This window comes from Oncorhynchus mykiss, chromosome 25 (genome assembly GCF_013265735.2).
Source record: "Oncorhynchus mykiss isolate Arlee chromosome 25, USDA_OmykA_1.1, whole genome shotgun sequence".
Lineage (NCBI taxonomy): Eukaryota > Metazoa > Chordata > Actinopteri > Salmoniformes > Salmonidae > Oncorhynchus > Oncorhynchus mykiss.
The window spans coordinates 18,955,209-18,973,693 of record NC_048589.1 but is presented as its reverse complement, the minus strand read 5'-3'; the positions used below and the strand labels follow the sequence as shown (position 1 = coordinate 18,973,693).

The 18,485-nt window shown below is 41.3% G+C and overlaps 1 protein-coding gene across 2 annotated transcripts in view; it reads left to right on the top strand.

The window, feature by feature from the left end:
- Positions 1-18,485, top strand: part of fsip1 (fibrous sheath interacting protein 1) — a 50,016-nt gene that overhangs the window by 4,219 nt on the left and 27,312 nt on the right. For both annotated transcript variants that reach the window (XM_021584769.2, XM_021584768.2), the window contains exons 6-9: positions 61-156; positions 3,553-3,689; positions 3,871-3,984; positions 7,841-8,008. In XM_021584769.2, the coding sequence (XP_021440444.2) occupies positions 61-156; positions 3,553-3,689; positions 3,871-3,984; positions 7,841-8,008 (515 nt within the window). The remainder of the gene's footprint in view (positions 1-60; positions 157-3,552; positions 3,690-3,870; positions 3,985-7,840; positions 8,009-18,485) is intronic.

Here is an 18,485-nt window from a genome sequence, read left to right as displayed (position 1 = left end):
TATGGTAATTTACTATTAATATACATGCTACGTGTAATAATCCATTTTCATTTTCCATAGCTCACGGATCCAGTGAAGAATTGGACTTTGCTCCTGTGTTTGGGACTCAAGTGCCTGACAAAGAGTATGAAAGACACAACAGACAAGTGGAGGAAAGTGAGTTTGTTTAAATATGCTGGAACACAATTATACATTTTACATCATAAAGTTGCTCATATATCTGTATGTAGGCCAATGTACTCTGTAACTAGTCCTGTAACTCGTGCTGCCAAACATACCCTCGTAAAACTGACCATCCTACCGATCCTCGACTTCGGTGATGTCATCTATAAAATAGCCTCCAACACTCTACTACTGGTTGAATATAGCTACTCTACTCTGCTAGGTAAAGCCCCGCCTTATCTCAGCTCACTGGTCACCATAGCAGCACCCACTCGTAGCAAGTGCTCCAGCAGGTATATCTCACTGGTCACCCCCAAAGCCAATTCCTCCTTTGGTCGTCTTTCCTTCCTGTTCTCTGCTGCCAATGACTGGAACGAACTGCAAAAATCTTTGAAGCTGGAGACTCATATCTCCCTCACTAGCTTTAAGCACCAGCTGTCAGAGCTGCTCACAGATCACTGCACCTGTACATAGCTCATCTATCTACCTACCTCATCCCCATACAGTATTTATTTATTTATCTTGCTCCTTTTTGCACCCCAGTATCTCAACTTGCACATTCATCTTCTGCACATCTAAAATTCCAGTGTTTAATTGCTATATTGTAATTACTTCGCCACCATGGCCTATTTATTGCCTTAACTCCCTTATCTCACTTCATTTCCACTCACTTTATATAGACTTTTTGTTTTCTTTTGTTCTACTGAATTAATGACTATGTTTTGTTTATTCCATGTGTAACTCTGTTGTTGTATGTGTTGAAATGCTATGCTTTATCTTGGCTAGGTCGCGGTTGCAAATGAGAACTTGTTCTCAATTAGCCTATCTGGTTAAATAAAGGTGAAATAAAATTTAAAAAAATTAAAAAGTAACAACGTTAGGACTATATTGCAATGTAGTTTTATTATTCTACGCTAGATGGCAGTATAACCCTAGGAAACAATGCAACTATTTTGTGGTTTCACTGTGTATTCAGTTTTCTTGATGCTTTCATTCCTGAAAACACTGCATAGGCTACATCTTTCCCTCCAAACTATCCATTAACAACTTTTCCCATCTTGAATTTGCTGTTTGCTGGATGACATGTCACTCAGTCATAGTTTGAGAGCCATGAACATTGTGGAAATGGGCCCTTTTCAATTGAATGTATTTCAGTGGTCCAGAAACTTTAATTGATACATGGTCATTTGGAATACTTCCTTAGATTGTTGACAATGTCTCTCCAAAGCGTCTCAGGAAGATATTAGACAGAGCCTTCAAATGGTTCTTAAACTCCTAAGTTTACACGTTTACCTGCTGGAATCCAAAAATGCATGAACAGCTCCCAGCAGTGGAGGATCCTCAGAGGAGGAAGGGGAGGACCATCCTCAGTAAATTTAATAAAAATAGAAATAGTGAAACATTTAAAAAAGTAATCAATTTTAGGTAAAACTATATTAAATACAGTGCATTCGCAAAGTATTCAGACCGCTTGACTTTTTCCACATTTTGTTACTTTACAGCCTTATTCTAAAATTGATAAATAGTTTATTTCTCCTCGTAAACCTACACAAAATACCCCATAATGACAAAGCAAAAACAGGTTTTTAGAAATGTTTTCAAATGTATTAATAATAAACAAATATCACATTTACATAAGTATTCAGACCCTTTACTCACTACTTTGTTGAAGCACCTTTGGCAGCGATTACAGCCTCAAGTCTTCTTGGGTATAAAGCTATAAGCTTGGCACACCTGTATTTGGGGATTTTCTCCCATTGTTCTCTGCATATCCTCTCAAGCTTTGTCAGGTTGGATGGGGAGCGTCACTGCACAGCTATTTTCAGGTCTCTCCAGAGATGCTTGATTGGGTTCAAGTGGCTCTGGCAGGGCTACTCAAAGGACATTCAGAGACTTGTCCCGAAGCCACTCCTGCGTTGTCTTGGCTGTGCGCTTAGTGTCGTTGTCCTGTTGGAAGGTGAACCTTTGTCCCAGTCTGAGGTCCTGAGCACTCTGGAGCAGGTTTTCAACAAGGATCTCTCTGTACTTTATTCCGTTCATCTTTCCCTCAATCCTGACTAGTCTCCCAGTCCCTGCCGCTGAAAAACATCCCCTCAGCATGATGCTGCCACCACCATGCTTCACCGTAGGTATGGTGCTATATTTCCTCCAGAAGTGACGCTTGGCATCCAGGCCAAAGAGTTCAATCTTGGTTTCATCAGACCAGAGAATCTTGTTTTTCATGGTCAGAGTCCTTTAGGGGCCTTTTGGCAAACTCCAAGTGGGCTGTCATGTGCCTTTTACTGAGGCGTGGCTTCTGTCTGGCCACTCTACCATAAAGGCCTGATTGGTGGAATGCTGCAGAGATAGTTGTCCTTCTGGAAGGTTCTCCCATCTCTACAGAGGAACTCTGGAGCTCTGTCACAGTGACCATCGGGTTCTTGCTCACTTCCCTGACCAAGGCCCTTCTCCCCTGATTTCTCAGTTTGGCCAGGCAGCCTGCTCTAGGAAGATTTTTGGTGGTTTCAAACTTCTTCCATTAAAGAATGATGGAGGCCACTGTGTTCTTGGGGACCTTCAATGCTGCAGAAATGTTTTGGTACCCTTACCCAGATCTGTGCCTCGACACAATCAGGTCTCGGAGCTCTATGAACAATTCCTTCGACCTCATGGCTTGGTTTTTGCTCTAACATGCACTGTCAACTGTGGGACCTTATATATATATATATATATATATATACACACACACAGGTGTGTCCCTTTCCAAATCCTGTCCAATCAATTGAATTTTCCCCAGGTAGACTCCAATCAAGTTGTAGAAACATCTCAAGGATGATCAATTGAAACAGGATGCATCTGAGCTCAATTTTCGAGTCTTGGCTTGGATTGTTTTTTTCGCCTAGCCATATACAGCTGATGTGTATTTAAGTCTGCCAGCGAAGGGAAAAGGTGAGAGGAGGAGAGCTCATAGATGCGAGAAGGAATACAACCTGGCTGCTATGAAAGTGAACTGTGTTTACGTGTGGTCAGGGGTCTATTCATTCCGCCGATTCTGTTAAAAAAAACGTTTCTAAAATAGAAGCAAATTTAACGAAACGGGGATAAACATACTTGAATTTGTCCACCCTAGATCAGCTAGATGCAGGCAAAATGTTCTCTCGACCTGTGTGCATCTACATTGTAAACATTCATTCATAGGCTAGGTTGTAGCAACCTCATGATGGGTATATGGAACATTTGAGTATCATTCATGTAGTAGCCTATCAATGTTACATTGAACTGGGTGAATGGAATATGAATGACAGTCATCCAATATGCTGTAATAGAAATAAGGCCATGCTCATGAAAAAAACAAAAACATCCTCCTGTACCAACCGCCACATGTACCAACCGCCACTGACTCCCACACAGGTGAAAAGGACCTCAACACCACAGCAGCAGACTTGGCAGAAGTGTGTCACGAAGAGAGGGCAGACGAGTCAGAAGGCAGCTGGAGTGGGGTTCCCAGGGGCAAAAATAAACAAGACTTTGTGAAGAAAAATATTGAGGTATGTCAAAGTTCATGTTGGGCAAAGTGCATGACTTTGGAGTCTCACATTACTCATGTTATGTTTTTTCAATGGGAAATTAATATAGTTCTTCAACTCAAAGACTCAGGGGCCTGATTTGAAAATAACTACAATCTGATCTGATGAATGATTGTTGTCACTACTTTGTCAAACATGACAGTTGGCGAGTGGTGCTGGAGGCCCAGTGCAGATGACACAGGAGGAGAAGTATCGTCTCGAGGAGCTCCTCAGAGACATGGAGGAAGGGGACAATGCTGGGAAGGCAGGCTGTGAGGTAGGCCAAAATACAGCCCTGATGGTGAGCATGTGGTGTAGGAGGACTCATGTTTTCAAGTGTCTAAATGTGGCAAACAGAGTTCATCTAGACTGCACCATTTGTCTCTCTCGCACAGCACTTGGTCTACACACAAACATTTCACTTAATATGTTTAGGGTAGTAGTAGCCAGTAATCACTCGTTATCATGTATTGAGCAACGTCTTTCAAGCACTGTGTTACTCACACAGCTGTTATGGTTGTTGATATGGCCATTACTCATGAGTACACAGAGAAACTGTTTAAATGATCTACCGTTTTGAAGTAATTTGCTAATCAAATCGAAGTGGCCTAACTAAACTGGCCTAAACGCTGACCTACTTTACAATTACAGCATATGTTGTAATATACACTACCGTTCAACCGTTTGGGGTCACTTAGAAATGTCCTTGTTTTTGTAAGAAAAGCACAAAAAAAATGTCCATTAAAATAACGAAATATTTATCAGAAATACAGTGTAGACATTGTTAATGTTGTAAATGACTATTGCAGCTGGAATATTTTATGGAATATCTACATAGGTGTACTGAGGCCCATTATCAGCAACCATCACTCCTGTGTTCCAATGGCATGTTGTGTTCGCTAATCCAAGTTGATCACTGGCAGCTTCATGAAATAGTACCCGCAAAATTATCTCTCAACATCAACAGTGAAGAGGCGTCTCCTGGATTCTGGCCTTATAGGCAGAGTTGCAAAGAAAAAGCAATATCTCAGACTGGCCAATAAAAATAAAAGATTAAGATGGGCAAAAGAACACAGACACTGGACAGAGGAACTCTGCCTAGAAGGCCAGCATCCCGGAGTCGCCTCTTCACTGTTGACGTTGAGACTGTTGTTTTGCGGGTACTATGTTTAGCTGGGTAGCTGCCAGTTGAGGACTTGTGAGGCTTCTGTTTCTCAAACTAGACACTCAAATGTACTTGTCATCTTGCTCAGTTGTGCACCGGGGCCTCCCACTCCTTTTTCTATTCTGGTTAGGGCCAGTTTGCGCTGTTCTGTGCATGGAGTAGTACACAGCATTGTACGAGATCTTCAGTTTCTTGGCAATTTCTCGCATGGATTAGCCTTCATGGAATAGACTGACGAGTTACAGAAGAAAGTCCTTTGTTTCTGGCCATTTTGAGCCTGTAATCGAACCCACAAATGCTGATGCTCCAGATACTCAACTAGTCTAAAGAAGGCCAGTTTTATTGCTTCTTTAATCAGAACAACAGTTTTCAGCTGTGCTAACATAATTGCAAAATCGTTTTCTAATGATCAATTACTTTTAAAGTGATAAACTGGGATTAGCTAACACAACGTGCCATTGTAACACAGGAGTGATGGTTGCTGACAATGGGCCTATGTACGCCTATGTAGATATTCCATAAAAAATCTGCCGTTTCCAGCTACAATAGTCATTTACAACATTAATAATGTCTACACTGTATTTCTGATCAATTTGATGTTATTTTAATGGGCCATTTTTTTTTTCAAAAACAAGGACATTTCTAAGTGACCCCAAACCTTTGAACGGTAGTGTAGTTTAGATTTGGGCAAATCCACGGTAACAGAGTGATGCTGAGACTCAGAATTTTCACTTTAAAATGTATGTCAAACTAAGCACAATGGTTGCAAAGTTAAACAAGCCAAAGGTGAAATATCTGAGTCACTGCATGACTCTGTTACTGTTGAATTGCCCATATGCACGTTTTGAAACAATGACTACTTGGCAGCAACGGTAGCTGATTTTGACTCCCCATAGTCATTATTTACCAGATGTCATGTGCCATGCAAAGGTCACAGGGATTGCCACATCTTCTGAATATTAGACAGCAATCTTATTTAGGATTATGGTTTATTGGTATGTGCAGAAAATCTGTACTTATGCAGTGCCAGGTGCATTTGAATAGCCGCCTGTATTCCTATGTTTAATATAATTTGTGAGAGTGTTTGCCACCTGGAGCAGACAGTTTTCTGTTCTGCAGCCACCCACTGACCCACACCCTGTAAACTTCAAATGGTTGATTTTTAGGTGCAATTTTCCCCTAATGGCTTAGCTGGCAGCTGTGGCTGCGAAGCCTGAATTTTGAGGTCAGTTATGATGAACCTTGCCCGTCTGATGAGAGGACCTAGACTAGCACTTCTCTCACATACGGTACCATTTAGTCTGACCCGGACTGCCATGCATCTCTGGAACATCTTGCCAACGTTTTGAAGTCTGGCTGCTGTATTTATGATGGTTTCCTTTACTTTTTTAGAACAATACTGCTGTAATTACGTGGCGGATATCAAACCGAGAGGAGCATACATATAGATGCTGGGGTCTTTTATTGGTTAGAATTAGACTTCCTGTTATTGCGTGGCGTGCTGTTATGAATGGCTGTTGAATAGGGAGCACGTATTTCATGTTGATAGTCAGGAATCCACAGTGACCATGCGGGCAAGTGCACCCAGACAGGGAACTTGGCAAGGCCAAGTAGGACTCATAATCAGTTACAGGCCATAGCGCTGCGCCTGTGTCTCTCCTCCTGAAACACTTTCATGATGGCCTTGCCTCCATTACTAGTACGATCCTCAACTGCATATTGTACTAGAAACCTGGGGTGATAAACATGGCATCACACTGAGTGCTCTTTGAAAGGCTGCCTTTCCATAAACACAGGAAGACTTCTCTCTTTCGAAAGTGAATCGCTTAGGTCTACCTCAGGTCCCACTGTGTTTGGCTGTAGTTTTTCCTTAAATTAATCTTACAGATCATAGGTACAGTAATACAGTATATAGGCCTTTTGATACAGGGTGTTGAAGAACAACTCTGTGCGTCATTCTCTATGCCTCAACAATATAAATAAATGAATAATGTGTCCAGGACCCTGGATAGCTCTGTTTTATCATGTCTCCTCCTAGATCAATCCTGTTGTGCTGCACATCCAGTAGCTGACTGATTAGTCTGTTAATGTGTCAATTTGTGCTCCTAGAAATTAGACGGTCCTCTTTTTACATTCACATTCTATCATTCTACTGTATTCACATTCGATTGGTCGACTATATTACTGCATATTTTTATCACAAAGTAATCTCCCACAAAAAACAACTGTAACTGGGCATATAACTAATGGGTTATAATGTTATTCAGATGGGTCATTTTGAAGTCTTTGGTTTGTGCTAGTTGGTAGTGGAAGCTTTATGGCTCTGTTTGTTGATAAAATATTCTACTGTTCACTCATCTTCATGCACTGAGATCATAGCGTAAAAGGGTTTGGCTCTCTCTGTGGAGCCGCTACTGAGATCTCTGAGCTTAGCAGAAGAGCTGCTGGACATGTCTTAGCTCATTACTGGGCCCAAAATGAGCTCACCATCCACCTGTGATTCATATGATATAATGTAAGCCTTACGAGACAGTCACTCATTGTGAGGCAGAGGCAATTGTTAAATATTTGGCATTTTGGAGAGTTCTTGGCAAGACCCATGGAGCAGTGACCAGTAGTCTGTCTTCTCTCCAAAAGCGAATTCCGGGTGCAAGAAAGAGTTGTATTTAGAGTACCTTTCGTAAAGAGTGTGTAATTTGTGACAGTAGTTTGGATGGGAGGTCAAATAGTCCAATTTTATATTTGAATAATAACCGGAGGGTAGATTTAACTTGGACATGGCTTCGGTTCAGTTTTGAAGATATAGGGTTTGCCAAGTATTTCTGACAGAATTCTCAGTTGGGAGTCTGTTTTTTGGGCTCAACCTTTTTTATTTTTATTTTATTTGGGGGACATTTTTGTGCCCTTGCTACTTGGAGGGAGGGACCGCTTGTCATATACTACAGCCTATATGTTGTCTTCTTCCTAGGGAGACATGTGGACCGCTCCAGTGCAAGCGGGTGAGGGTTACACCCCCGAACCAACAGAACGAGACCAGCTAATTCACATTGACTCCAGACTGCAGCTTCTCCTTCCTGTTGAAGACTTCCTGTCTGTGCGAAGCCCCTACCCTGACCACAGTCTGCCCCAGGCCCAGGTATGTACTGTACAGCCCAAATGTCTACTGCCTAATAGGTCTGGGTTCACAAAGGTGCCATTAACTACTCAAAACACCATCTCTACTTGCAAAGAGCCAAGGTCATTAAGACTCATAACATGGTCAACACAGTGGGACATCAACTACAGACTCTTGTAAAAGCTCTGTTCATTGAACCTCAGGCAGACCCAGTTTCATAAAATGGGAAAATTTGTAATTTTGTGTTGTTAGTTTGCACCCTAACTTTAGTACTCTCATGTTGAGTCATATTTCACCAACACCCATGCTAAATATAACATAGTTTACCCCTTGTAAATTGTAAAAAAAACAACAACAAAAAAACAACAACATCAGCAAATTGTAGGCTACTTTTAGGTTACTGCTAGACTGAGCTTAAGAATTGCCCAATAAATATTCATTCACTTTTCATATGTTGCATGCGCAAATCTATCTGGCTCTTACCCATGCTAATGCAGTACAGCAAAGTATATGCAAATCTAAAAAAATCTGGGTTTGAGGCAAAGGATGATGGGAACGATTTCCCTTCATAGAACTACCACAATGGAAGAGGAACATTGTGTCTATTGATTCACATGAGGATTCCAACATCTCCTTGTGTGCTGTTTGAACGTACTGTTCTGGAGTGGCATGGTCATTTATCTGCTCATTCAAAAAACCTATGTGCTACTTGAAAGTCAACTCTCAACTGTTTACCATTTCATCACTGGATATATCATTTATCTTAGATTTTCATTTCAATGGCAGAATAACAAGGTGAATTCATTCAGCTTCTACATTAGGAAAGCAGAAGATGTACTTTTTCTTCAGGTTAGGTAGATGAGACTGAGCTTGTTGAGGAGCCTAGATAAGACTTGGTAAGGCATGACTCCTGTGGCTCTCCTCGTTTACTGGGTCTTTGCAGAAGAGGAATCAACACAATAAAAGACAACAATAGTCATAATCAGTATTGATACCTCTTCGGTAAGGACCATTTTTGAGGACATTTAAGTTCATTGTATTGGCACCAGATTATCTTTTGTCCTCACTTTAGTGACTTCTCCCAGACATGAGCTCACTCAGAATTATCTCAGAACCTTATTGCTAAATTCACTAGGCCAGATGGCATCCTCATCAGTGTCTTTTGTTGAGGCCGTGTTCCTGGGGAAGATGTTTTTGAAGTCATAAAATGTTTTAGGATAAGAATTTTGAGCATCTAGGGTATCATTTAATTCTGTCACTGATTGGATCACAACTTGGAAAAAGAATGGCCATGGAATCCCAGCTTTTCAATGTCAAGTTCACGTTGTATTTCGTAATGTCCTGAGTATTTATTGTGCTGGAGAGGAGTAGATGAATCTCTGCCTGTCCGATTTGACTTTTTCTCATGCTCCCACCAGAGGCCTAGATCTTTTCAAACATTCAAAGAATATTAGTTACAGAATGTGACACTGAAGGGACCATGCAAAGTTTGATTTCGAAAGGTAAAAATAATATATCCAGTGTGATATTGCAAGCGGCTATGCCCATAAAATAGTTTTTAGCAGTTTGATTGCCATGTCTGAGGGGGCAGGGACTTGATGCTATGGTCACAGTTATGGCATGCGCATTAAAGCTGGACTACAGTGTTGTCACGCCCTGGTCTTAGTATTTTGTGTTTTCTTTATTATTTTGGTCAGGCCAGGGTGTGACATGGGTGATTTATGTGTCTTGTCTAGGGGTTTATTAGATTTATGGGGTTGTGTTTAGAAGAGTTGTCTAGGAAAGTCTATGGTTGCCTAGAGTGGTTCTCAATCAGAGGCAGGTGTTTATCGTTGTCTCTGATTGGGAATCATATTTAGGCAGCCATATTCTTTAGGTCTCTTGTGGGTGATTGTTTCCTGTCTTTGTGTTTGTTGCACCAGTTAGGACTGTTTTGTTTTTTCACGTTTCTTGTTTTGTATATTGTTCATTTTTTCATCAAAGATGTATAAAGATAACCACGCTGCATTTTGGTCCTCCTCTCTTTCCAGAAGAAAACCGTAACAAGTGTCAATAAATCAAGACCTTGTTCTGTCTGCATTTTTGTCCAATTTTTGCTATTGACATGTTCTGTTCAATGTTCTCTACCTATATAGTACTCTGAATACCCCAATTAATGTTGTTAAGTTCAAAAGAATACAATATAAAAATTGTTGACACCATTCAAACTAATGAGGGTTTGGAACTTTAAAGCCAATTATCTGAGAATCATCTTTTGGCAGATAGAATGTTATAGTCCCAAGCTCTCTAAATCACTATACACACCAGCCCTTCATTCTGCCTCAGTGGCGGTAAATCCAAGGGTGGTCGTAAAATTATATGCTTTTGTTTTGTGGTTGCCTTTCTTCTCGGCAGTAGCTTGCACGAGTCCGACTCCTAATTGAAACCGTTTGGATGCACTGTAGTAACCTGCTTACGTGCCGTACACACACCGCCAAGTTATCGGAAAAAGTGATTTATTGGAAAGGTCTTCCTTGCTCACACTATACAAAATGAAACAGAGTGTGTCTTTTTGAAAAACACATGTTAACCTTCAACTAACAGATTGCTGTTGGAACAATCTAATTTCAGATCGATGATTTTCTACATTTGACATGGAAGAGGCAACTGTTTAAGAGTTAACACCCCATCATGCCCAGAGCTTAATGACAGGGCTGCTCAACATAGAGAAGTGCCAGCCCCACACATGGCACAACCTTATCCCTTTCATTTAGAGGCATCCTGATACAGTTGCAGCATACTACATGCAGATGGAATAGTGTCTCCTTAATCATATTCTTAATCTCATCATACCGCAGTGATATTTTTTACTATTTTGGAGTCCGGTGTCTCAGACCAAGGCAGAAAATACATTTGAAATGCCTTTTTTTGTTACTGAGACCTTCTACCACTCACGCATATCTTAGTTAGGGTGTGGTCTTGTCTACATCCTGGTTTGTAGTCAGACATGCAGCCTTTGGTTTAGTGGTGGACCTAGCCCAAGTTGAGTTACTTGACGCTGACGTTTGATTTTGAAGTTCTCTTTTATACATACCTCCACTCTAATGTAAAACACTGGCATGCAGGCCTTGGTGGATATTGTACTGATTTAAATGAAAGATGCATGGATTCCTGAAAATCCATTTTGTTAAATGGCTCATGAACCAGATTCTAAGAAGCATCCGTCAAATGGCCCTTTCACGGCAGGGGTGTCTCCTGTCTCAGGTGGAAGGCTTACATAAGAGAGGCCCTGGACTCGTTCCCCTTCCATGTTTTGCTTTTTATTCTAGGAAGTGGCCATGTTTCATATCAATCTCATACCTGTGTTATAAACATATAGTTGACCTCACCTTGTTGCAAATAGGATGTGGTACTAAGAAGTTGTGGACATGGCTGCCTATCATTACTGTATATGCACCAGCCCCTTACAGTGTGTTTGTGTGGGAATGTGTGTACCACCCACATGTTAAATCTAGAGGTGAGGACTCAGTTATGAGCATCAGCTGTTGAGTGGTGCAGCTTTTACATATCTGTATAACACATGCTATTCCTGCAAGAGGGGGCTGGTAGAGAATGTAGTGGTCAAAATGGGTGGTCACCATGGCAGCAGATGCAGTGGGATTTGACTATGGAACAATTTCCTTAGTGACTGTTGCGATTGCACCTGATCTTTCTCCCAAGAATATCAAGGCCTTGTTAACGTTTGCCTCGTAACTCCAGCATTTCTATTGTTGTGTGCTGGCAGGTTATTTCTGCTATAAGGCTATGAGGTCACTTTGTGGGTTTTGAAGAAACCTATGGTTTCACTGCACTGAATGGTGAGTCAGAGACCAACACAGAAAACGCCCTGTTGACCACCACATGAGCAGAGTGTTGACTAGGCCTATACTTTGCAAACTCAGCTTATTTGATATCTTAAACTCCTTAGCAGCTTTGGCAATGTGTACTAGCCCGTCTTGCCATGCCATCGCTACAGGACTAACAAATTGCACCGAGACTTTACAGATGGTGTCATCTCTCAAGCAATCACAAATATTCCCTAGTCCTAGAATGACCTAGAATGTTGTATGAGGAGGTGTTTTGTTCCACGTTTTGAGCACTTCTGTTTGTTTTTCTTTCCCAAGACCCACTGTGATATTGATATGACAAAATGGGGCCGGTGTAGATTTCAACAGAACAATATCAGTTCCTCTAATCCTTTGCCAATAGGAAGATGGGAGTATAATTCTTTGCCTTAATATTAGAAGAAAATGCCCTCCTTGATATATTAAAAACACTGCCGAAGGCAACAATACAAAAGGTATGTTCTGTTTCTGGGCATCTGCTTTAGTTTTAAAGTCCAACTTGTAGTACATTGCACATTGTTAAACCAATCTGACACAGTTGAGCACCAAGCCATTTAGACTAGCACGACCAAGGCAAGAGATGACAAGGCGGCCAACCTACGGTCTGGTATCAACCTTAATTTGAGGATAAAGTATAAAACAGGATGGTAAAGAGAGCTTGGCCTTGGGAGCAGTGAGATGTCATCTGGTGGCACTTTAATGTTTCTTGCCTGGGTAAAGAGACTGTACTCCACACCCTTCCCTTCCCTAGCCTGTAATTCCCATGAAACAGGTTTATAGACTCTTTATAAACACGTTTCCCATTGGTGTTATCCACAGGAACACTGGTGTTTATTTATTTGGTTAACTTGCATTGTTTTCTTTTTTATTCCGATGTTAGACTCATGAGATTGATGTAGGCCTGGGCCTATACTAGTGATACAATGATACATGGTTTTAAGAAACAAAGGCACTGCAAGCTATTTATAATATGCCTTCTAATAGCCTAAAGCAGGCAATCCTTTATGGGAATCAATTCCCTAGTAACTTGCCTTGCCTGATACAGTTGTAATGATATTATAGATATAGCCAGTCGTTCAGCAGTAGGACAGGAAATGAACACATTTTCCTGCAGTCACTACTTGTCTGAATGTATGGCCCTGGCCAGCTATATATTAACTACTGGCACTGCTCCCTGTTCAGCAATCTGTGTCCTTTAATAAACGTCATTGTATAATTAAGCAATGAGGCCCAACGGGGTGCGGTATATGGCCAATATACCACTGCTAAGGGCTGTTCTTAATCCCTGAATGCTGATTGGCTGACAAAATATTTATTTTTACTGCTATAATTACGTTGGTAACCAGTTTATAATAGCAATAAGGCACCTCAGGGATTGGTGGTATATGTCCAATATATGTCCAATAACGGCTAAGGGCTGTATCCATACACTCTTGCGTCCTGTGTAAGAAGTAAGAACAGCCCTATTGGCAATATACCACAAACCCCCGAGGTGCCTTATAAGTTTCTCAACTTATTCATGTGCGTCATTCTTTGGCTAAAGTTATCTCTACTTCATATTGTTGAAGGGTCTAAAGGGGGGATGCCAGTGGTTAGTAGTCTACAATGTCTCCCTATGCTTTAGCTGAAGTGTTGGGTTGTGATGTGTTGAATAGCATAAACACAGAGGCAATAGATTACAACTGATGTTAGTATAGGTCCTCCTTTGCCGAGAAATTTTACCCATGCAAGACTTCAAAAAGATTACACACTATAATTTCCTCCAAGCTTTACATATGGTTCAATTGTATTGCATGCCTGTTGTGAGACATAAGACATAATATTTGTGCAATATTGTATTCCATGTTCTTTTTGGGTACTAGATAAGCCATGAGGTTTTGATCTACGGAACAATGATTGCTCCAGACCACCCTCAGTTCCCCAGGAAGGAACTATAAAGTCCAGATGACCCACGAGTACATCTTCTAATACCTCAGGAATGTCCCGCAATCAGAATGTCATCTGCTGATGATCCAGCATGCTGTTGTAAAAGCTGAACTCTTGTGTGAGGGAAGGAAAAGGTCAACTTCGACACAAGCTAATATTGTAACTAGGACATTTGAAAGATGTAAATATACAGTGCCTTGCGAAAGTATTCGGCCCCCTTGAACTTTGCGACCTTTTGCCACATTTCAGGCTTCTAACATAAAGATATAAAACTGTATTTTTTTGTGAAGAATCAACAACAAGTGGGACACAATCATGAAGTGGAACGACATTTATTGGATATTTCAAACTTTTTTAACATATCAAAAACTGAAAAATTGGGCGTGCAAAATTATTCAGCCCCCTTAAGTTAATACTTTGTAGCGCCACCTTTTGCTGCGATTACAGCTGTAAGTCGCTTGGGGTATGTCTCTATCAGTTTTGCACATCGAGAGACTGACATTTTTTCCCATTCCTCCTTGCAAAACAGCTCGAGCTCAGTGAGGTTGGATGGAGAGCATTTGTGAACAGCAGTTTTCAGTTCTTTCCACAGATTCTCGATTAGATTCAGGTCTGGACTTTGACTTGGCTATTCTAACACCTGGATATGTTTATTTTTGAACCATTCCATTGTAGATTTTGCTTTATGTTTTGGATCATTGTCTTGTTGGAAGACAAATCTCCGTCCCAGTCTCAGGTCTTTTGCAGACTCCATCAGGTTTTCTTCCAGAATGGTCCTGTATTTGGCTCCATCCATCTTCCCATCAATTTGAACCATCTTCCCTGTCCCTGCTGAAGAAAAGCAGGCCCAAACCATGATGCTGCCACCACCATGTTTGACAGTGGGGATGGTGTGTTCAGGGTGATGAGCTGTGTTGCTTTTACGCCAAACATAACGTTTTGCATTGTTGCCAAAAAGTTCAATTTTGGTTTCATCTGACCAGAGCACCTTCTTCCACATGTTTGGTGTGTCTCCCAGGTGGCTTGTGGCAAACTTTAAACAACACGTTTTATGGATATCTTTAAGAAATGGCTTTCTTCTTGCCACTCTTCCATAAAGGCCAGATTTGTGCAATATATGACTGATTGTTGTCCTATGGACAGAGTCTCCCACCTCAGCTGTAGATCTCTGCAGTTCATCCAGAGTGATCATGGGCCTCTTGGCTGCATCTCTGATCAGTCTTCTCCTTGTATGAGCTGAAAGTTTAGAGGGATGGCCAGGTCTTGGTAGATTTGCAGTGGTCTGATACTCCTTCCATTTCAATATTATCGCTAGCACAGTGCTCCTTGGGATGTGGGATTAAAGCTTGGGAAATCTTTTTGTATCCAAATCCGGCTTTAAACTTCATCACAACAGTATCTCGGACCTGCCTGGTGTGTTCCTTGTTCTTCATGATGCTCTCTGCGCTTTTAACGGACCTCTGAGACTATCACAGTGCAGGTGCATTTATACGGAGACTTGATTACACACAGGTGGATTGTATTTATCATCATTAGTCATTTAGGTCAACATTGGATCATTCAGAGATCCTCACTGAACTTCTGGAGAGAGTTTGCTGCACTGAAAGTAAAGGGGCTGAATAATTTTGCACGCCCAATTTTTCAGTTTTTGATTTGTTAAAAAAGTTTGAAATATCCAATAAATGTCGTTCCACTTCATGATTGTGTCCCACTTGTTGTTGATTCTTCACAAAAAAATACAGTTTTATATCTTTATGTTTGAAGCCTGAAATGTGGCAAAAGGTCGCAAAGTTCAAGGGGGCCGAATACTTTCGCAAGGCAGTGTATACTGAAAAAATATATAAACGCAACATGTAAAGTGTTGGTTTCATGAGCTGAAATAGAAGATCCCAGAAATTTTCCATACGCACAAAAAGATAATTTGCAATGATAATCCATCCACCTGACAGGTATAGCATATCAAGAAGCTGATTAAACAGCATGATCATTACACAGGTGCACCTTGTGCTGGGCACAATAAAAGGCCACTCTAAAATGTGAAGTTTTGTCACACAACACAATACCACAGGTGTCTCAAATTTTTATGGAGCATGCAATTGTCATGCTCACTGCAGTAATGTCCACCAGAGCTTTTGCCAGAGAATATAATGTTCATTTCTCTACCATAAGCTGCCTCCAACGTCGTTTTAGAGAATTTGGCAGTATGTCCAACCGGTCTCACAACCGCAGACCATGTGTAACCACGCCAGCCCAGGACCTCCACATCCGGCTTCTTCACTTGCGGGATCATTTGAGGGGGTGCTGAGGAGTATTCATGTTTGTAATAAAGCCCTTTTGTGGGGAAAAACTCATTCTGATTGGCTTGTCCTGGCTCCCAAGTGGGTGGGCCCTTGCCCAGTCATGTGAAATCCATAGATTAGGGCCTAATGAATGCATATCAATTGACTGATTTCCTTATATGAACTGTAACTAGGTCAGATCTTTGAAATTGTTGCATGTTGCGTTTATATTCTTGTTCACTCAGTATATGATCCAACATTGTCTTCTTTAAAAAATAAAAAAAAAGATTAAGTGTATATGTTTTTCTTTGTCAATCAGGTCTCTAGTAAGTAGAGGGATACTGAGAGAGATCCGTGTGGGCTTCAGTGTATGTCTTTGTCGGTTGAGTAGTGTGGGGTTAAGGGGTTCTTGCTGTTGGATTGACCTCTATGTCCAGGCATCACTGTGCAGGTGGTGCTGAGAGGCTACATCTGCATTTCACACCTCTGTCTGCGAGGTGGGGAGAAGGATTAAGGGTCATGGCTGGGCAAAGCGTCAGTCTGACTGAGAGGACCATAGCCAGTGCTTCCGCACGGCACGGCAGACCCCAGAGCTCTCGCAGCGCAGAGCTCTTGGCGAGGCATGTGGAAAGGCCTTGGCAGATAGCCAGAGTCCACGTGGCACAGCCCAAATATGACGCTCCGCTGTAGCCCAGCCTGAGAGGGGAGCATGCTTTTCTAAGAAACAACCGCTCTGAATGAGTCACAGACTAGTTCCTGTTTTCATTAGTACACATTCATCTTTCACTGCTTAAAATGAAGAGCCCTGTCAGAAGGTCACCTGCAAGACAACAAAATGTTGTTAATTTATTAGATATGCAAAACAGTGAATAACCTTTTTCAAGCTAGACAGGGTCGAGCATGGTTAGCACTAGGATGAGAGTTTAAGCCCCTGCAAGAGCATTAGCCCTATGTCAATGTGCATCATGTCTATTGTTTTTAGCATTATCAGTGATCAGAATGCACTGTGGTCCTTGCTGCATTATTGCTGCATTATTGGTTATTGGGCAGCAGGCCATGTCTTTGTTTATCTTATTTTCTACTATGTTCGGAAAACACAGGCCCTGTTTGGCTCCTCTTCAGTCTGTTGACAAGGGAATGGTGCAGTTTCGGTGGCTCTTGTTATTCTTACCTGAATCTGGACTCCTGTAGGCAAGAATAAATCCAGCATCAATATGCTTTCAAGCTGCTGCCATGTATCGACTGTCAGAATAAATATATGGCTCCTATGAGAATACACATGCTGATAGATAGTAAGTGCAAATGTGACCTAATTAGTTGTCTTGTTGCAGTGGGAGGGCTATGAAGTGGTGTCTGTATCAATAGGGATCCAGCTGTTGATCTATCTTGGCAAGCAGCAGGACAGATGGGACCCACATTGGACTCTTGCAGGCACTGCTCAGTATCAGTCTCAGTGGCTGTTCTTCACGAATAAAACATTCGCGCAACGACATGTCACTTTTTCAGGTACAGGACCTAAAACATATGATAAATGTCCACACCTTTGATATGATTCCAGGGGTTATCTTAACCCGTACCACTCTGATTAATTGAGTGTATTTTAATTTTGTCTTGAGTAGGGCTGTGGCAGTCATGACATTTTGTCGGCAAGTTATTGCTAAAGGTGTATTATATGAAAACACCTTTAGCATCTCCAGGCCTCCATGCGTAATTTAATATCCATGATTTATTTAAGTCAGGGCTAAAGAAACATTATGATATGAAGAAAATGTGTTTCAGAAGAACAGAAAATGAGTTGGCCTAACCTACCCTATGTTATCTGGCTATGCTCCATGCCATAGGCTGTAGGCTTTTTCATTTATCTGACAAGATATACTTAAGTCCTGTGCCATTATTTTATATTATATGATTTTAAAGAAAGAATAATATAATTTAAGGATATTTTTCCCGTTCTGGAGTGAGTGCACATATGAAGTGGCTCTGTTGAGTGTAAAAGTTATCATTTGAAATAACTCTAAATCTAGCATATAGGACCTATTTGGCAACGTTAGTTGTGAATGATACAAACAAAGGAACAGGGGTGGGGGAAAAAAGACATGGCATCTGTATGCACTCAAATAGGCCGAGAGCTTTGCCGCCGATATGTTTTTCGATGATGCCGGGTAGGTTACTTCGGTTTTATAGTGGAGCTGTGCTTCATATGAGCTGCTGAGAAATAAATATAACAACTTACACTCCATGCATCAACCACTGACGAAAATGCGCTCGCTACACAAACTCTGTATGCCATGGGCTCTCCAACCCCTTTCCTGCAGCTACCCAGTGCTTCATTTGGGAAACCAAGTGAAATCTGTTCGGGAACATCGATAGGAACATATTTTCGCAGTTGAACATATTTCACTAAACTGTTGACAGCCCCTCTGCGCACTT